At 44.8% G+C, this 19,977-nt stretch overlaps 6 protein-coding genes across 15 annotated transcripts in view; 3 read left to right on the plus strand and 3 right to left on the minus strand.

Annotated features, from left to right (window-relative positions):
• The window catches only part of LOC143714418 (uncharacterized), a 703,153-nt gene that overhangs the window by 557,245 nt on the left and 125,931 nt on the right, over window positions 1-19,977 (plus strand). The window lies entirely within an intron of this gene.
• The window catches only part of LOC143714414 (uncharacterized), a 1,189,624-nt gene that overhangs the window by 492,638 nt on the left and 677,009 nt on the right, over window positions 1-19,977 (minus strand). The gene's annotated exons all lie outside the window — the stretch shown is intronic.
• Window positions 1-19,977, plus strand: part of LOC143714417 (uncharacterized) — a 438,587-nt gene that overhangs the window by 292,626 nt on the left and 125,984 nt on the right. The window lies entirely within an intron of this gene.
• LOC143714434 (uncharacterized) overlaps window positions 1-19,977 on the plus strand; it is a 429,922-nt gene that overhangs the window by 259,013 nt on the left and 150,932 nt on the right. The window lies entirely within an intron of this gene.
• The window catches only part of LOC143714442 (uncharacterized), a 340,300-nt gene that overhangs the window by 172,871 nt on the left and 147,452 nt on the right, over window positions 1-19,977 (minus strand). The gene's annotated exons all lie outside the window — the stretch shown is intronic.
• LOC143714452 (uncharacterized) overlaps window positions 13,921-19,977 on the minus strand; it is an 8,704-nt gene continuing 2,647 nt past the window's right edge. For 2 of the 3 annotated variants that reach the window (XM_077205670.1, XM_077205669.1), the window contains exons 2-4: window positions 16,765-17,023; window positions 15,475-15,708; window positions 13,921-15,265 (exon numbers count right to left, since the gene is read on the minus strand). In XM_077205670.1, coding sequence (XP_077061785.1) covers window positions 14,549-15,097 — 549 coding nt within the window. In that variant the 5' untranslated portion in view covers window positions 15,098-15,265; window positions 15,475-15,708; window positions 16,765-17,023 and the 3' untranslated portion in view covers window positions 13,921-14,548. Of the gene's footprint in view, window positions 15,709-16,764; window positions 17,024-19,977 lie in introns of all 3 variants that reach the window. The other variant, XM_077205668.1, reaches the window with a different exon arrangement.

Below are 19,977 nucleotides of genomic sequence, written 5' to 3' on the forward strand. Positions count from 1 at the left end.
ACCCCCTGTCCCCCTTTGTTCACTTTGAGTTTAATGCAAAATAATAATTAATTAATAAATAAACAAACAAGTTTAATGCAAAATAACTCAAAAAGAAAAGCAATGAAATATTTTTATACTTTAAAATAAATTACGCAACATATCAGTAAAACATCTCTGATTACAAGTGATTTTACAAAATGTTTTCTAACTGTTCAAAGACACACTAATTTTGTTTAAACTTGAACATAAAGTTAACATTTTTATACTTGTATTGACTTTTCATTTCACCCCCTGTTCCCCTTTGTTCCCTTTCGTTGTCACTCCGAGTTACGTCGGATGACGACGAATGGGGTTTCGCTTAGAAAGCCTATCAACTTCGAGTATTACAAAACGAGCCAATGGCAAAGAAATGCCATGGGTCTGCGAAATTTGCATGGCGTAACTCCGCCCCACCTCGTGGGTATAAAAGGAGGAAGCCGGCAGCAAGCAGATATGTTTTTCGCTTCGGAGCCAAGTGTATTCTTCTCTCCACAAGCCATCTCTGAATTGTCAGCTTTACAAACGAGTACCTCGAGTGTTGGTGTGACGGCGATCTACGGCGAGAGCGTGCTTCCTGCTGATCTGTTGCAGTGGTCTGCCAGTCGGTGCGTTTCTCCCCGGGTGCTTCAACACTTGAGTTTTCTCTCACTAAAAGAGCTTACACGTGGCACGTCTTTTTAAAGATGTCTCGCCCGTGTACTTCTGGTTGCGGCAGATTGGTATCGGACTCTGATGGGCACGAGCGTTGCATAGTATGTTTGGGCATTGATCATGCTAGAGCAGCGCTCGTGGATGACTCATGTTCTCTCTGTGGGAACATGACCATCGCGTCATTACGGTCGAGACTCCGTGAACTCGCAAGAGTGAGAGTCCCCTCATCCACCCGCCGTCCTGCGGCTGGTGGCCAGGGTGATCTGAGGGTTACGGTCTGGAACAAGGCGCCGACTATGTGTCCGCGACCCCAGCCCCCCTCTTCAATGACGGTGCCCGCTAGTGAACTGCTGATTCCCGCGGGTCTACCCTCTGGTGGCCCGCGGGCTTCAGTTGAAGCTACAGAGGAAGATGCCATGTCTGTTGCAGCATCACTAGGCGGGTTTGACTCTTCTGGAAGTGAGGACTCGTCACAGCTGCCACCTTCCGGTGTGCATACGGCTGTGCTAGAGTCTGATCCGGAGATGACGGCCATGCTTTCCCGGGCAGCCGCGAGCATCGGACTTGAGTGGAGGCCTCCACCCTGTCCTGAGCGCTCGCGGCTGGACGATTGGTTTTTGGGTAAGGCCGCCGACCCTCGTCCTCGGCAAACCCCAATACCTTTCTTCCCGGATGTGCATGATGAGATCTCGAAGTCCTGGAAGACCCCCCTGTCTTCTCGGGACCGCTCGCTGGTCTCATCCGCCTTTCCTCCCCTCGATGAGGCAGCTGCCCGTGGGTACACTGGGCTTCCCCCGGTTGAACGCTCTGTTGCCATGCAACTATGTCCTCAGAGTGCTTCTTCTCGGGGCGAGCCTAAGCACCCATTCAAAGCCTGTAGATTTTCGTCGACCCTGGTGGCGAAGTCTTACAGAGCGGCGGGACAGGCGGCTGCTTCACTGCATGCTATGGCCACTCTGCAGGTCTACCAGGCCCAGATGCTCAGAGACATGCACGAGGGTAGGACAAACCCAGGGCTCTTTGATGAGCTGTGCGCCGCGACCGACCTTGCTCTCCGGGCGACGAAGGTTACCGCGCGCTCCCTGGGTTTGGTGATGTCCACAGCTGTGGTCCAGGAGCGACATCTGTGGCTGAACCTGGCTGACATGCGGGACGCTGAGCGGACCCGTCTGCTTAACGCCCCCTTGTCCCAGGCCGGCCTCTTCGGCGGTGCAGTTGAAGACTTTGCCCAACAGTTTTCAACTGCCCAGAAACAGACCGAGGCCATCAAACACATTCTGCCCCGCCGGCCCGCTGCTGCCTCCACCTTGCCGGCCGGGCAGACGCCTCGACCTGTTTCCCGCCGAGGGCGCCCTCCTGCGGCTCCCGCCCCTCCCGCCCGGACCACGCAGCAGCCTCCACCCAGGGCCGGTCGCGGAGGAAGCCGTAAGAAGGCGCCACAGCCCTCTCCTGCCCCGCCCCCCGCTAAACGCCGGGCCAAGCGGCGCTCCTGAGACGGGCTGCTCAGGGATGATGATTGTTTCTCAGGAGGTGGTAGCAGGACCACTCCTTCCCCCGGTGGAGGGCCGGGGGAGAATCTTTTGTTCTCCACTCCCCGCTGCTCACCCACGGGTGGGCAGCACCCTAATGTGGTTAAAGACAGAAACAATCCCCTCTTCCCTGAGCTCACAGAGTTCTCGGGCGACACAGAGCGCCGCCCACAAGCCGTGCTCTCCTCGCCCCCCTCTGTCCCAGAGGCGGTTGACACGGCGTGCCGTCCACGGACCGCTTCGCCCCTGTCCCCCTCTGTCGCCAGACCCCTGGCAGAGCAGGCCCCCGCGGGACGACCAGCCTGGTCCTCCCCTGGCCCCCTCTGCCAGGGTGCGGTTGCTAACTGTGCCCCCTCTCCGGGCCGCTATGCCGTCCACATCTGGGCCAGTTACTCCGCCTCGCTGCCCCTCCGGGGGGACGCCTGTGGCTCGCATGATCCCGTTGGTTCAGTTCCTGGGAGCCTGGCTAGAGCTTCCCCGTCTGTCCCACTGGATCGCGCGTACCGTCAGGCTCGGCTATGCGATTCAGTTCGCACGGTCTCCTCCCCGCTTCAGGGGAGTCCGCTCCACTTTGGTCGGTGGCAATGCCCCTATCATGAGAGCAGAGATTGCCACCCTGCTGGCGAAGGGTGCAATCGAGACTGTCCCTCCAGCCGAGATGAGGTCCGGCTTCTACAGCCCCTACTTCATTGTCCCCAAGAAAACCGGTGGGTTACGGCCAATCCTGGACTTGCGCGTGCTGAACCGCTCCCTTTACCGGATGCCGTTCAAGATGCTCACCGCCAAACGCGTTTTCGAATGCATACGGCCCCAGGATTGGTTTGCAGCGATCGACCTGAAGGACGCCTACTTTCATGTCTCCATTCTTCCTCGACACAGACCGTTCCTCCGGTTTGCTTTCGAGGGGCAGGCATACCAGTACGCGGTTCTCCCTTTCGGGCTAGCCCTGTCTCCTCGCATCTTCACGAAGGTCGTCGAGGCGGCCCTTGTTCCCCTTCGAGAGCAAGGGGTTCGCATCCTGAGTTATATCGACGACTGGCTGATCCTAGCTCACTCTCGAGATCAGGTTTGCGAACACAGGGACCTAGTGCTCCGGCACCTAGCCCGTCTGGGCCAAACTTTGCCCCGTGCAGAGGATCTCTTTTCTCGGTATGGACATCGACTCGGTCGCCATGTCCGCGCAGCTTACGAGCGAGCGCCCGCAGTCACTGCTGACTTGCCTAAGACAATTCGAGGGCAAGAGTGCGGTTCCACTGAAACTTTTTCAGAGGCTCCTGGGGCATATGGCATCTGCAGCCGCGGTCACGCCGCTCGGATTGCTTCATATGAGACCGCTTCAGCTTTGGCTTCGCGACCGAGTCCCGAGGTGGGCATGGCAACACGGCACGTTCCGAGTACCAGTTACTCCGACCTGCCGTCAGTTCTTCACCCCGTGGTCGAACCTCGATTTTCTCAGGGCCGGTGTCCCCCTGGCACGAGCTTCCCGGCATGTTGTTGTCTCAACAGATGCCTCCACCACGGGCTGGGGCGCCATGTGCAATGGACATGCTGCTGCGGGCTCCTGGACAGGACCCCAGCGGCTGTGGCATGTCAATTGCCTCGAGTTGTTGGCAGTACGCCTTGCCCTGCGCCGCTTCCGGGCGTTGCTCAGGGGTCAACACGTACTAGTCCGCTCAGACAATACCGCCACTGTAGCGTACATCAACCATCAAGGTGGTCTACGCTCCCGCCGTATGTCACAACTCGCTCGCCACCTCCTCCTATGGAGTCAGAAGCATCTGAGGTCGCTTCGAGCCATCTTCATTCCCGGAGCGCTGAACTGTGCAGCCGACGAGCTCTCACGGCTTCAGCCCCTCCCTGGAGAATGGCGACTCCATCCCCAGTCGGTTCAGCTGATTTGGGACCAGTTCGGGGACGCGCAGATAGATCTGTTTGCCTCTCACGACTCGACCCATTGCGCCCAGTTCTATTCCCTGACCGAGGGCACGCTCGGCACGGATGCTCTGGCGCACAGCTGGCTGCAGGGCCGCAAGTATGCGTTTCCCCCAGTGAGCCTTCTTGCGCACACTTTGCGCAAGGTCAGGGAGGACGAGGAGCAGGTCATTCTGGTTGCCCCTTACTGGCCCAACCGGACCTGGTTCCCCGAACTAGTACTCCTCGCGACAGCACCTCCCTGGCCGATCCCTCTGAGGAAGAACCTTCTTTCTCAGGGACGGGGCACCCTATGGCACCCTCGTCCCGATCTTTGGAACCTCCACGTGTGGCTCCTGGATGGGACGAGGCAGGTTTGAGTACCCTACCACCAGCGGTGGTGGCTACCATCACTTCCGCTAGAGCGTCGTCCACGAGACACGTCTATGCGTTGAAGTGGAACCTCTTCGTCAACTGGTGCTCTTCTCACCGAGAAGACCCCCGGAGATGCTCGATCAGTGTTTTGCTTTCCTTCCTTCAACAGGGGCTGGAGCGAAGGCTGTCTCCCTCCACCCTGAAGGTCTATGTTGCCGCCATTGCCGCACATCATGACCTCATCGAAGGTAAGTCGGTAGGGAAGCACGACCTGATCATCAGGTTCCTGAGAGGAGCGAGGAGACTAAATCCTCCTCGTCCTCCTCTCGTTCCCTCTTGGGACCTCTCAGTGGTTCTAACTGCCCTGAAGAGTGCTCCCTTTGAGCCCCTGCAATCAGTCGAGCTTAAGTTCCTGTCTATGAAGACAGCGCTCCTGGTTGCACTGGCCTCCATCAAGAGGGTTGGGGACCTGCACGCATTCTCCGTTGACGAAGCGTGCCTGGAATTTGGGCCGGCTTCCTCTCACGTGATCCTGAGACCCCGGCCTGGATATGTGCCCAAGGTTCCTACCACTCCCTTTCGGGACCAGGGGGTGAACCTGCAAGCGCTGCCCTCGGAGGAGGCAGACCCAGCCTTGGCACTGCTCTGTCCAGTACGCGCTCTCCGCGCCTATGTAGACAGAACGCAGTGTTTCAGGACCTCAGACCAGCTCTTTGTCTGTTATGGTGGGAAGCTGAAGGGAAAGGCTCTCTCCAAGCAAAGGTTGTCTCACTGGATAGTGGACACCATTGCTTTGGCTTACCAGCAGCAAGGTCGACCGTGCCCCCTTGGTGTGACTGCCCACTCCACCCGGAGTGTGGCGTCCTCTTGGGCTCTAGCGCATGGCGCCTCGCTAACAGACATCTGCAGAGCTGCAGGCTGGGCGACACCTAACACATTCGCCAGATTCTATAATCTCCGAGTGGAGCCTGTGTCCTCTCGTGTACTCGCTTCAACCAGCTAGTACCGGACCCGCTCAGGTGTCTTCGCTTGCTCGCCATTCCACTCCACGGACTGGATACGTGCGATATTTTTCTCAGGTGAGCTTCTCCGAAAGCCCTGAGCTCCTCCAGCACTCCTGACGTCGGCGCCAGTGTCTATTGCCTGTGCGTCGGCTAGGTGCCTCCCGTGTGCATGGTCCCTCCTCTGAGCGACCCCCACATGTGTATTTCCACTGTAAGCCTCTCTGAGCGTGTGTCTTTCCCTTGGCAAGCCACCTTGCCACCCCTGGGGTTGAAATATTCCACCTGCGGCTGGACACCCCAGTGTTTCCCATATGCTTCCTTCGGGTCATATGTGTATTCTCTAAGTCCCCCCCCCTCTGGGCTGGCATTAATTGCATACTTCCCCTAGCTTGGGATATGCTTCCCAGTGTACCTTGGTATTCCTGTGTTATATGGAGTCCTTTGTCCAGGCTGACAGGGATCTCGATTTACGCAGGGCACTGGAAGACAGCTGAGAAGGTGGCGTGATTAGACTGGTAACCCCATTCGTCGTCATCCGACGTAACTCGGAGTGACAACGAAAGGGAACGTCTACGGTTACGTATGTAACCCTAGTTCCCTGAGTAGGGAACGGAGACGTTACGTCTGCCTGCCACTTTCCGCTGTACCGCGGGGATCGCCTGAGCTCAGTCTTGGCTCCTCAGCGAAGAAACATATCTGCTTGCTGCCGGCTTCCTCCTTTTATACCCACGAGGTGGGGCGGAGTTACGCCATGCAAATTCCGCAGACCCATGGCATTTCTTTGCCATTGGCTCGTTTTGTAATACTCGAAGTTGATAGGCTTTCTAAGCGAAACCCCATTCGTCGTCATCCGACGTAACGTCTCCGTTCCCTACTCAGGGAACGAGGGTTACATACGTAACCGTAGACGTTCACTTTGATGAACAAGTTTAATGAATAAACATGTTTGAACTCTAAAAAAAACCTTTATTTTAACAATTTATTTGCTATTTGCTATGTTCTTAAGTAGCTTATTTCAGAAACGATTTACTTTTTATTTGTGCATCACGATCATGGATATTGACATGCAGCAGGAGTAACATGATAGCGAACGGCCGGGATCGCGCGTTCATTTGTTTTGGGGGCGTGGCTTTGGAAGGAGCCGAGAAGGGAGGGGGTGGGAGTTAATGGAATAATGAGCTGTGTTTATTGCAGTCCTGAGAGGACTACAGACACTCGATTTTTATAATTTCTTTTCCAGAGTACTTACATTTTAATTATGCATTGATATATAAAGACAGTTTAAACAAATTTGGAAAAAAAGTATTTTTGGCGATTTCTACCTACAATAACTTTAATAGACAAATATTACTTAGCTATACTTTGTACAAAATGCTATTGTATACTATAATGTATTTTTAAAGTATACTTTCAATGCATCGTTACAATGATCATTTTCAGCACACAGTTAAAATATATTTTTAATAAAGTGCAAATAAATACACTTTAAAAAAAAAACTGAATCAATGAAGGACATGATGAAAGACATCAAGTTAAAAAGGTACTGGTAAACTGTTGGGAATATGTGTATGGAAGTATAAATATTTTTGGGTAGCAATTAAGAAAAAAACAGTCAGGAAACAAGTCTAAGCAACCCGGTCACACTAAATGCATCTCTGTATCAATGTTATAAAACATTTATATAAAGGATCACTGGGAATTAGACTTATAATGTATTTAAATAAAGAGTTCACATGCACATTTGCTTCATGTATTTCCCCGGCGTCGACATCAGGCTCATTTAAATGTCAGAAACATGATTCCTGCTGCATGTCAATATCCATGATCACTGGATCTTTGGTAAGTTGTAAGGGACACCGAGTCCAACCTAATAATCGATAATTGTTTGTTTTACCGGCGTTACCATAAAAATTAATATTTATCTTTAAAGGAGCATTTCACCCGTAGGAACATTCATCGTCATTGAAAGTGGGCCATACATGTAGTCGAAATATAATAAAATTTTCGAATTTGGTGCCTTCTTGACCGAGTAAAGACAGAAAGTAACTTTAGGGCGCATTTGTACTGAAAACCACAACTCCCACAATGCACCACATTGCACAGCTCCGCAAGCCACTCCCACTAATCCAGAACAACGCTGAGGAGGTATCCGCCTATCAGATTCAGAGAAAGCACTCTTCCGTCTACAAGGCTGGGTGCCGCCAGAGTTTGAAATTCATTTCACAGAAAACAAATCTAGTTTGTTGCCGAAATCATTATTGAATTACTCCTCGTTTCTATTTATGTTGAATGTTCAGTCCGAACATTGTAATGCAATTTGGATTTGCAAAATAAGAATAAAAATATGTAGGCATGACCATTATTTTGTTATCTATTATCATGTAAGGTAACAGTAGGTTAGTAACGTTAGTTCCACTGATGGAATGTTGGTCGTCCAAATTTATCTAACATACACGTGGAATAAAACACTAATAAGGAAAACAACATAAATGTGAACCATTTATTTCAATAATGATATCAACAAAAATAATTATGTTAACAATAAAAGTTCAACAATACAATAGTAACAACAATAGTTCCTCCTGAGCTTCCTCAATTTATTGGTGCCCGCAGTACTGGCAATCTGGAGCGTGATATTTCAGTCGGATTGCCGACACGGGTAGAACGACAGGACCAGTCCGCCTCAACTCGAGCCAGTCCGGGCTCCTCGTCCACGACAGGCAGGTCTTCTGATTTGGCTGATGGAGGAACAGGGCGTGGCTTCTGCGGCCGATGCAAGGACCTGCATGTCACTGACGAGGAGCCCGCACTGGCTCGAGTTGAGGCAGACTCGTCCTGTCGTTCTACCCGTGTCGGCAATCCGACACTTCGCTATATAGTCAGGTTCATTATATTCTGATTTTAACCTTTGTGGGATTTTTTTGGGGATTTGCTAAACTATACATTTTTGGAAAGGTTATTGTATAAGGAGTCAGAAAATCAATGTTTGCATTTGCTCAGATGTCTATATGAAAGCCATATTGAAGTTTAAAAAATGGCCGCCATAAAATTTTAAATTTTAATATCTCGACTTCTGAATAAACTGGAATGTTGATTTTTACTGCTAAACCCACACTGTAATGGTCAAGGAAACCAATGGTGCTAGTTAAAAAGCTACAAGATGTTACCACATTAACCCATAGATGCATAAGTAGGTAAAAGAAATGACCCCGTGTGGTTGTTTTCTTGCAGTATATTTGTAATGAAAAGTTATCATTTCATATTCCAGCTGTTCAAAAAATAAAGATTTTTTATATCACTCATTAAAACATTTAATATTTATTGTGGGAATGATTACAAAAGACATGCACAGTGCAAACCTACTAGAATGCGTGCTGAGAGTGATCCACACACAAAGTAGCAAAGTTCCTGTTGAAAGATATTATTTGCAGTGATTTTTCGAGCCAATGGCTCTTCCTCAGACTTGCTATATCAGAAGTGTCATCCCTTAATAGTATTGTTTTACAGAGCATCTAACACATGTATAGTAACTATTATCTTCATTTTACCTCAGAAAATGTTATACATTTCAACAACATAGTTATACACATATGACTACAGCTAACTAAGCTAGATAATATTACTGTATAGTGTGTGTCATATATGACTTTTGCTCCTCAGACTTCTGATATACAGGGGTAGTTGTTGTGGAACACACAACATATTATATCAGCTGTGTCATCCCTCAAGAATATTGTTTTACAGAGCATCTGGTACATGTATAGTAGATAGCCTTTTTTCTTAATTTTTTCCTCAGAATGTTATATTTCAACAACATATACATTTATGACTGCTGCTAACAGGTCGCTAACATTACTGTATAGTACGTGTCAGTGTCATAAATGATGATTGTTTGAAAGAGTATTTTCCCCAAAAAATTAGCCTACTTTATAGTTAGCTAATACTAGCTAACTAGCTAGCTAACATTAGGCTACTGTATGTAGCCTACATTCATAATTATTATTTTGAGAGCATGTGTTATCATATATCATCAAATGACCCTTTGTAGTTAGATATCAACACTAGCTAGCTTGAAAATATTCTATGTCCAAGCATGAGTGACAAGTCACACGGTAAAGAAGCGGTATGTCAAGCTGAGGAGTCCATTAACTGGAAGCAGGGCATTTTCTGCCAGTCTGATGATAAAAAGAAAGGAGTCCTGGTCCAACACCCTAGATTAGAGTCCTATGGGCTCATTCTTCAGGTAGTTCAAGAGAGGGCCAGTTTGAACGATGGGGACTATGTCCAATTACAAAGGCGACTGCAGAACTGCACACCAGAAACAATGTGCACAGAGAAGGCAGTCTGGCATCGCTCCTGTCACTCAAGTGCAACTAATAAGGTTGAATTACAACGTGCAAGAGACCGCAATACACATGCTTTAGCTACAGGACACTACACTTCCAAAAAGCGTGGACAAAAAAGACGAAGCACAGAAATGGATGAGCCAAACCCCTCAACATCTGGTTCTACAAATCCACTGGATAAGGAAGATTGCTTCTTCTGCCAAAAGGACAATGGCCAGCCACTGTACCAGATCAGGACTGAGAATGCTGGTAAAGATCTCAAAGATGCTGTGGAAAAGTCCCATAATACTGCACTGAAGACAAGGCTGACCACCTGCATATCACCGGGTGATGCACATGCAATCGATGTGAAATACCACAAATCTTGCTGGAGAGAAAATGTGTTCCACGCTCTTCGAGAAACTACCACTAGCAAAACTGCCAAAGAACCCTTTCTACAAAGGTCGAGTCTTCTTGAGCTGATCAACCTTATTGATGTGGAAACACAAAACCAAGCATATCTTCGTATGGATAACATTGAAACCACTTATCTCAATTTGATTGGTTCAGAAGTCTTGGAAACTCATGTACCTGCATTTAGCAGAAAATGGCTGAAAGAAAGAATCCTCTGAAAACCTCTGGAATCTGCTTTGGCCAATGCTGTTGTAGAAAACATCAAAGCGCACCAAGGCCTCTATGTACCACCATTCCTGAAGAAGGGGACCTTCGTGTTTTTTGCAGTAGATAACACAGCCTTTGCAGAGGACACTCCCGATGGAAAAGGAATCACTCACGGAACGATCACTGCAGTGTACCAGAAGGTTGATCCTTCTAAAGAACCTGTTGCAGAACCTCTGATCATAGGTGATGCACAGAGTCTATCAGTCACTCCCTACCATGTAGAGATGCTTCACTGTGACAAGCCAAAACCACAGCTTACCAAGAGGTCAGAACAGTTTGCCATCAACCATGGGATCTCAGAATCTTATCAGCTGACACAGCTAGGATGGGTTTTTGCATCTGCTTTATCAAGAATGAAAGCAGTAGAAACTTCCAGCAACATTCCAGGCTGGGCAGGATACAACTCACTACTGTCTGAAAGCCTTACCTTGAAACAGGTTGGAGCATTGCCACTACTCCCAGAGGTGGCACACGAATGGTCAACTCTGCTGACTGTGATCATGCAAGCAAATCAGCTGAGGAAGTTGGCAGTTGGGGAAGATCACCCCACGGTCATTACCTTTGACATGGCCCTCTATGAGAAAGTGGTGAAGCTCCTAGATGCCAGACCTCTGTCACGACAAGGCAAATCCTGAAATGCACACACTATAAGCGAGCTCTCCATGCCCATATCTACTCATATGTAGCACTCTCTGAAATGGCTCTGGAAGAGTTCTTCAAGGCCAACTCACAACTGATAGATGTGTGCCTGAAGGCTACAGAGGGAGTAGAAGCTGCCTGCTCTGAAGGGAAAGACATGAAGGCTGAATCCATGAAGCAAGCAAACAGCACCCTCCTGGAAGCATTGACTACTGCTGAGGTCATCACAGCATTCCAGAAATGGAAGGAACAGAAATCCCAGAATGCAATGTTCAAGGCCATGATGAATTACTTGCATCGTGTGGAAACAATCCTGTCCTTTATAGCGGCAACTCGGAATGCTGACCTGGAACTCCATCTACAAGCTGGAGAAGCACTGAGCAAGCTGTTCTTTGCCATGGACCGGATCAAGTACAAGCGACTCTGGCCAAGATACATCGCAGACATGCATGACTTGAGGGCCAATCACCCTCAGACATGGGAGGAACTACGAGCAGGCAATATATCAGTCACCAAGAGTGTCATTCCCTTTGTGTCTGTTGGGGCAGACCATGCATGCGAACACCTGAACAAGCTAATGAAGATTAGCTCTGGGATCATTGGCATCTCCAACAATGCCAATGCCAGACAGAGATTTTTCATGGTCACACCAGAACTTTCTCGTCTGTCAAAAGAGTTCAAGAGTCAGTTTGACATGGAAGCTGACAGAATCACAGTGCATCATGAGCTTGGGCCAAGTGCAGTCAAGAGGGCACATGATACAATCGACAAGATCAAGGCAGCCATACTCAGCCATGGAAACCCCTTTACCAATGAAGGTGACAACCTGCACAATGCGATCACGCTTGCCTACATCCCAGATGAGTATGTACAACAGATCTTGAATGCTGATGTCATGTGGTGCTTGTGCAGAAGCTGAGCAAAAAACCAGCGACTGTATTGACAGTCCGGGATTTGAGTGGCGCTACAATGACAGACTGATGCAACTAACACGAGATTATGATGAAATCATCCTTGTGTTTGACACATATAGGACAGATTCTCTGAAGAGTGCAACTAGAGATAAACGAAGACAAGGAATAGCTTCTATTCAGTACCAAGTCAGAGATGACACCAGCATCAAACACATCCCAATGAGCAGGTTCTCTCCCATGACAAGACTAAGAGTGATCTGACTGAATATCTTGCTGCCAAAACTCTGGAGTACAACAAGAGATCCTCCAAGTTGATCATCACATCTGCTTCTGGGCTCACTAGGAGCAACAAATACCTTGTCTTTGAAGAAAACAACCACGAAGAAGCAGACACATTGCTGATCCACCAGGCTGTGCTGGCTTCACAGAGAAACCCACATGAGGCACAGTTGGTGTTTTTCTCACCAGATACAGATGTTTTAGTGCTAGTCACACCAAACTATGATCTCTTGTTGAAGAACACATCCATTTCTATGGCCTCTGGTGTTGTGCAGATCGAACCACTGTGGCGAGCTCTAGGTAAAGAAAGAGCAAAGGCTTTGCCAGCCTTCCATGCATTCACTGGGGCTGACAACACAGGAAGGTTATCCTGCATAGGCAAAGCAACCTGGCTGCAGGTCTACCTCAAAGCAGATGAAGATATTGTCAAAGCTCTGCAGATGCTTTTGGATGAAGCAGATTTGACAGAAGGAATGCTGTCAGCCCTGGAATCCTTTATATGTGCAGCTTACTCACCCAAGGGGATCAACATCAAGGCAATCCCTCAACTGCGCTGGCATCTCTTCTGCAAACATAGGGCAGAAAGTGACAAGCTCCCTCCAACACTTGGAACTCTGAAGCAGCACATCTTGAGAGTCCATGTCCAAACAAGAGTATGGGCACAGGCAGCCATTGCTCTGCAGGATCCACCGCTGGATCCTCTGCAAAACGGATACTTCAAAGACTCGGATGGCATGCTCAAACCAGTGACCACAGATGTTCTCCCAGCCCCAAAGGCCATCCTTGAGTTGGTTCAATGCAAGTGTAAATCTGACTGCTCTTCTGGGAGGTGCTCCTGCAGAGCTAAGGGCTTAGCTTGTACTGACATGTGTCAGTGCAGCAACCAGTGCAAGAACGATGACGATTCCCAAGCCGTGATGTATGAAAGCGATGATGATTATGATGATGTATAGAAACTGCATAATTAAAAAGGTTGCTTAATCATACTGTGGTCTAAATGTGCAGGTCGATAGTTCCAGAACAGCCACGTTTTACATTAGCTAATTTTACACTCTTCAATAAAAGGAACTCCAAGTTATCTGATCAACTGCTTGTGATGTGTCGTTTTTTTACCCATATTGTGGATGTATTTCAATGGGATGATAAAAAAAAACATTGTTTTTAAGGAACATGGAATATTAAATGCAAACAACTTTTCATTACAATGATATTGCAAGGAAAACAACCACACCGGGTCATTTTTGACCCACTTATGCATCTTTGGGTTAATGTGGTAATGTCTTGTAGCTTTTTAACGAGCACCATTGGATTCCCTGACCCTAAACATGTGGGTTTATCAGTTAAAATCAACATTCCAGCTTATTCAGAAGCCGAGATATTACAAATTGAAGTTTTACAGCGGCCATTTTTTTCAAATTCAATATGGCCGCCACATAGACATCTGGGCAAATGCAAACATTGTTTTTCTGATTCCTTATACAATAAACTTTCCAAAAATGTATAGTTTAGCAAATCCCCCAAAAATTCCCACAAAAATATATAGTGAACCTGACTAATATTGCGGCTCGTAAAGATACCCACGAACATCGGATTTGAGCAGAAGACCTTCAAAATCATCTTCTTCCATATCATGTTTATTTCCTTCCATCATTGTCATAACTTCCCATCTGGCCCCACAGCGCTTGTTAGCTTAGCTTCCAAACAAGATGGCGGATATTGCTATCAGTTTCGGCGAGTGAAGTCCCACCCACTGATCTGTAATAGGTCTGTAGCGTGAGTGGGCCAGTGGGATTTTTACATCATAAAAAGAAGGAAGTGGAACACTTAAATCCTTATTTCTCCCATCTCAGGGGAAAATAAGGGAATAAATCATGACAAATCAAAAATATGACTGGGTTTCTAAAGATACAAAGCTTAATGCAAATGGGTGAAGTGTCCCTTTAAACAACAAAAAAAGATCCATTTGCACATATTTGACAATCGGAATATCAGTGTTTCAAGCCATGGCTAATACATTTGTGAATATATTTAATAAAAAATCCTCATTCATTCAGCACTGTGTTGTGGTTGCGCGGTGTCACGTGACAAGCAGTGACGCGTCACCATGGAAACGTTAAAGTGACAAGTTCTCAGTCACGGTTGCCTTGAAAAACTCACGCTGGGGGGTCAGTTAGAATATTTTGAACTTATGTGGGAAAGGGTTAATAGAGAAACTAATTTCACTGATCACACGTGTGGAGCTTCTCTCTGCTGTGGATCCTCTCGTGTCTTTTCAGTTGTGATGACTGACTGAATCTCTTGTCACAGTGTGAACACTTGTAAGGTTTTTCTCCAGTGTGGATCCTCTCGTGTGTTTTCTGATGTGATGATCGACTAAATCTCTTGTCACAGTGTGAACACATGTAAGGTTTTTCTCCAGTGTGGATCCTCTCATGTGTTTTCAGAGATGATGATCGACTGAATCTCTTGTCACAGTGTGAACACTTGTAAGGTTTTTCTCCAGTGTGAATTCTCTGGTGCTGTTTTAAATCGCTCCCTGTAGTAAAAGTCTTCTCACACTCAAAGCACATGTACTCTCTCACACCAGTGTGAGTTTTTTGATGTGTATGTAAATGATGCCACCGTGCAAAAGTCTTTCCACACACAGAACATGAATATGGCTTCTCCTTTGTATGAACTGTCAGGTGTGTCTTCAGGTTTGATGCTCTAAGAAATGTTTTGCCGCATTGATCACATGTGAGCGGCTTCTCTCCAGTATGAATTCTCATGTGAATCTCAAGACTACCTTTGGTTGTGAAACTGTTTCCACACTGAGTGCAGGTGAAAGATTTCTTGGCTCTTTTCTTGAAAAATGTCTGTTTAGTCTTTGAGCGACTCAAAGGGTTTTCTCCAGGTTGGACATGATGTTCCTCCTCCACTTCTCTCAGTTCTTCTCTCTCTTCCTTCACTTCACTCAGTTCTTCTCTCTCCTCCTTCACTTCACTCAGTTCTTCTCTCTCCTCCTTCACTTCACTCAGTTCTTCTCTCTCCTCCTTCACTTCACTCAGTTCTTCTCTCTCCTCCTTCACTTCTCTCAGTTCTTCTCTCTCCTCCTTCACTTCACTCAGTTCTTCTCTCTCCTCCTTCACTTCTCTCAGTTCTTCACTCTCCTCCTTCACTTCACTCAGTTCTTCTCTCTCCTCCTTCACTTCTCTCCGTTCTTCTCTCTCCTCCTTCACTTCACTCAGTTCTTTTCTCTCCTCCTTCACTTCACTCAGTTCTTCTCTCTCCTCCTTCACTTCACTCAGTTCTTCTCTCTCCTCCTTCACTTCACTCAGTTCTTCTCTCTCCTCCTTCACTTCACTCAGTTCTTCTCTCTCCTCGCACTCTTCCATCAGGTCTGACATGAAAGAAATAAATATTACATTTAATTTTCAGTACATAAAAATAATTCAAAGAGAGGAATATAAAGTGAAAGGACAAGAAAGTGAGCCCTGATGTAATAGTAGAAAGTAGACAACTGTTATAAAATATTTTGATAATTTTTACAAATTGATTTTATGTCCATGAATGAGCTAAATTTATCTTCCAATTATTATTTTTAAAACTTTATAGGCACGAATCCCATGTTTTTTTTTTTTTAGCAAGAACTATTAATTTGATCAATAACACAATTATATAACATGATATTAACATTAAAATATACAATACTGCCATGTTTTGACACCAACTTTGAGATTGATATTTATTTTACTAAAATGTTTTAATTATTAATGGCCGTTCACACTAGACTTTTCCTTGCACTGACTTCCATTCATACGCATGTGAAAGTGGGACACCAGAAACACAAGCTCAAGTGAATAATCCTGTGAGAAATAACACAAGCGTTTAGCATTCAAGTGGAGTGGATTGTTTATGTTTAAATCCTCCTTCAACATTTTTTTCCTCCTTTCAAAAACAGCATTTCTTAAAACTGTGACACTCAGGAAGTGACATCATCTGGGCTATTTCTAATGCATGATGGGAAGACAAGAAAATAATCTCAATCCATTGTCTCAGTTTTACACAAACTGTAGCATTGAATGTATTCATAAACCCTGTTACCAAAGTTACTGTAAGAAGAATCTCTATAACTATGAATAACTTGTATATTTGACAAATACAACTTTATCAGTAACTTGGTGTTTACTGATTATTCCAAAAAAAAAAAAAAATTGAGTACACTAGGTTGAAAATGACTAAAATTCTGGTAACGTTGTTGCAAATTGTGAACCAGATATAAAATAAATGTAAAATAAAACAGTTAAAATAGCCACTGACCATTTGTTGAAGAAAAACCCAGAACATTCTGTACAATTTCATAGTTTAACCGTTTATCTAAATGTGATAAAGTGCTTGAATGTTTCTAACATGAATGTTCATCAGCATCATGAATGAATGAAGAATAAACACCAACCTCTTTGTTCTTCAGGATCTTCAGTGTGTTTCATTCTGCAGGTTCTGGATCACTCGTGTTCTCACTGTCCTCTTTAATAAACTCAGTCTTTGCAGATTTCAGCTCTTCCTGATGCTTTGATGCACGTCTTCACTTGTAGCTGATGGGAATTTACAGCATTTATTGGAGAGTTGCAGTGGGAGGAGCTTCAATGATGATGTGATGGTGATGGGAGGAGCTTCATTGATGATGTATTCCAGTGTGGGAGGAGCTAATCTGCCTAAATCCAAAATATCAATTATGGAGTTTGTTTTTATAATAAATGACACTTCTAAGCATTTATGAATGTGACCGGTAGTATAACACAGGGCTTCAATTGAAAACACAGGTTTTGGCTGTTAATTCTACTCTGAACAAAATTATAAATGAAACACTTTTGTTTTTGCCCCCATTTTTCATGAGCTGAACATGAGAAGTACTCACTAACACATATTTACAGATTTGTCAACAATATTTGAGAGAAATATGCCTTTTGTGTACATAGAAAAAGTCTCAGATATTTGAGTTCAGCTCATGAAAAATGGGGGCAAAAACAAAATGTTGCGTTTTTAATTTTGTTCAGTGTAGTTATCAGTATCCCAGAAACTATCAATGTGTTGGACCTTCTAGACGAACGTGGAGTGTTAGGGAGGTCTAAGGAGTAAAATGCATGTACTCAAATTGCAAGAAAAAAATTGGGATTAAACGTGTTAAGTGTCAATTTACAGGAGATCTGAAGACATCAGCATAATAAATGAGGTGAAAACAGGAACTATTGTCATGAAATAAAGAGTGTTTTCAGCAGATCTGTTAATATTGATGATCCTCAGACTATCAACACTCATTCAACAAGACATTCAGGATCATCAGCAGATCATCTCACTTTATTCTGAGTGTTTGCTGTTAGAAACACATTATTGGAGTCAGGATTGATGATAAAAGACTGAAAAACAGCAATATTGAAAGACAATACTGATATTTCTCAAAATATGGGTAAAACATCAATAATAATAAAAAAAACAATCACTAATGACAGTCATCTTCATCAGCCACTACAGATAAATAAGATCTTGTAAAAAACAAAACAAGAATGAGACTGATTGAATATTGTAAAAAAACAAAAAAAAACAAAGGAAAGAGAATAGAACAAACTTTTAGAACAAAAAAAATAATACAACTTTTTTTTTTTTAAATAGCCTATAGGCTACAACAGATTCGGTTAAATTTAACGAAAGCAAAACGTAATTATGTAAAAGTACATTTTAAACAGAATATAAAAAACTTTTAGTGCAGAACATTTTATGAATCAAAAGTTAAAATAGGCCTATCTCGCAGTCAGTGTAAGTAAATGATGTGCAATGACGCTGATTATTTTTAGTGTAACTTCTAGAGGAATGAGAGAGTGAAGAGCAAAACAAAAATACAGAAGGCATTTTTATAAATGTCTTAAGCCTTGTATTTTTAAAATAAGTTTTATTAATAAAGGCATAGAACCAGTTTATTTGTAGTGCACTGACAATAGTTTTATACAATTTAATTAGTTTATTAATTAAATTAATAAAAAGACAAAGACTTTGCGATATATTTGGTATGTTTGAATGAATTTAAAATTAATTTACCATATTTCAGATCAATATATTTGTTTTTCTTAATTTTATTTAACCCTAACTTTCAGGGCTGGACTGGGACTAAAAATCGGCCCGGGCATTTTGGCCCACTACATATAATCTATAAACACAACCGATCTTTTCACGCCCCTGAATATGTATACTAACTCTTATTAAAACCACTAATGCCATGGAGCCTAATGAGTGAGTAGGAATGAGTAAGAGTTAATAGATGAAATAACTACTAATTGTAAAATACAATCGAACTACTCCACAATGATGAATCCTAAAACAAGCTATAAGCTGCATTGGCATAGCAATACCAGTGTTTGACACAGGATTTTTGGTAAATCTGTGGTGGGTGGACCTCTGTCCCTTTAGGGGGGTTCGAGGGAGCCCCCCGTAAGAAAAAAATGTGCTTTTTAATGTTAAATTCATCAATCTGCTGCACTTTGAGAGTTAAAAATTAAGAGCTCCAACCCATAATCAGTGTGCAAATTGAACAAAGAAAAACTCAAAACTCTTTTAGCTGTGATATAGTGTCTGTCTGCATTACACTACTACAGAATAATAGTTATAATATTATAGCCATATAAAACAAATGCACTGAAAAATAAAAGGAACTTTCATAATTAGTTTTGTACTAATTTCCATGCTTTAAAGAGATAAAAACATGATCTTTTATTTAGGTGGAAAACATGGTTTACAAACGCGTCTCATTACAATTCTAGTAAAATGCGAAATCGTCAACTATGCAGATGTGTAAATAATGCGTATCTGGGTAATGGGTTCCTACACTCATCGCCTCAGTGTTCTGAAAGTAGCCTATAGTTCTGCTTACCACAGTTCTCTACACTCACTTATTCTCTCCTGATCCTTCCTCAATATCCTCATCAGACACTTGAAGGGCCCGTTTCTTTTTTCACGCTATTTCTCTGCACATTCCTGGCGTTTCTTCTCCATCTCTGACTATTTTGACAGAGACACACTGACGCTGCACGCGCGCTCAGAGCCCGAAGGGGGAGGAGTTTAAAGATGTGATTGGACCACCCTAGTGCCAATCAAGAAAATAACCAATGGGCCGCTGATCTTCGTGTTTCATGGGCCGGTCTGTTAGAAAAAAAACCTACGCTGACTTTTTTTTGTCCAATGCATTACACCGGCACAAAGATCCCAACGCCGCCAATTAAGCAAAACTAAACGAATGGGCCGCCGATGTATGAGTATTATGGGCCGTTTAGACGGAAAAATTGTTTTTATATTTTTTTTTAAAGAATGATCTGTAGGCATATCGGGCCAAAAAGCACGTCAGCCCACCGGGCAAATGCCCGGTATGGCAGATTGCCAGTCCAGCCCTGCTAACTTTATTCTCATCTAAATTATAAATAATTGATTTCCGTATAAAATAATACTATACTATTAAAAACCACATTTGATTTTCTTTTTTTAATCAATGTAGAATGTGTAATTTAAAAGTACAACTGTGTGTGTGTGTGTGTGTGTGTGTGTGTGTGTGTGTGTGTGTGTGTGTGTGTGTGTGTGTGTTTTTGGTTGGGTGATAGTTGTAGATTACAGTTTGACAAGAGAG

This window comes from Siphateles boraxobius, unplaced genomic scaffold, assembly GCF_051911475.1.
Source record: "Siphateles boraxobius isolate OS27281-9 unplaced genomic scaffold, OSU_SipBor_1 54, whole genome shotgun sequence".
In the NCBI taxonomy this organism is placed as follows: Eukaryota; Metazoa; Chordata; class Actinopteri; order Cypriniformes; family Leuciscidae; genus Siphateles; species Siphateles boraxobius.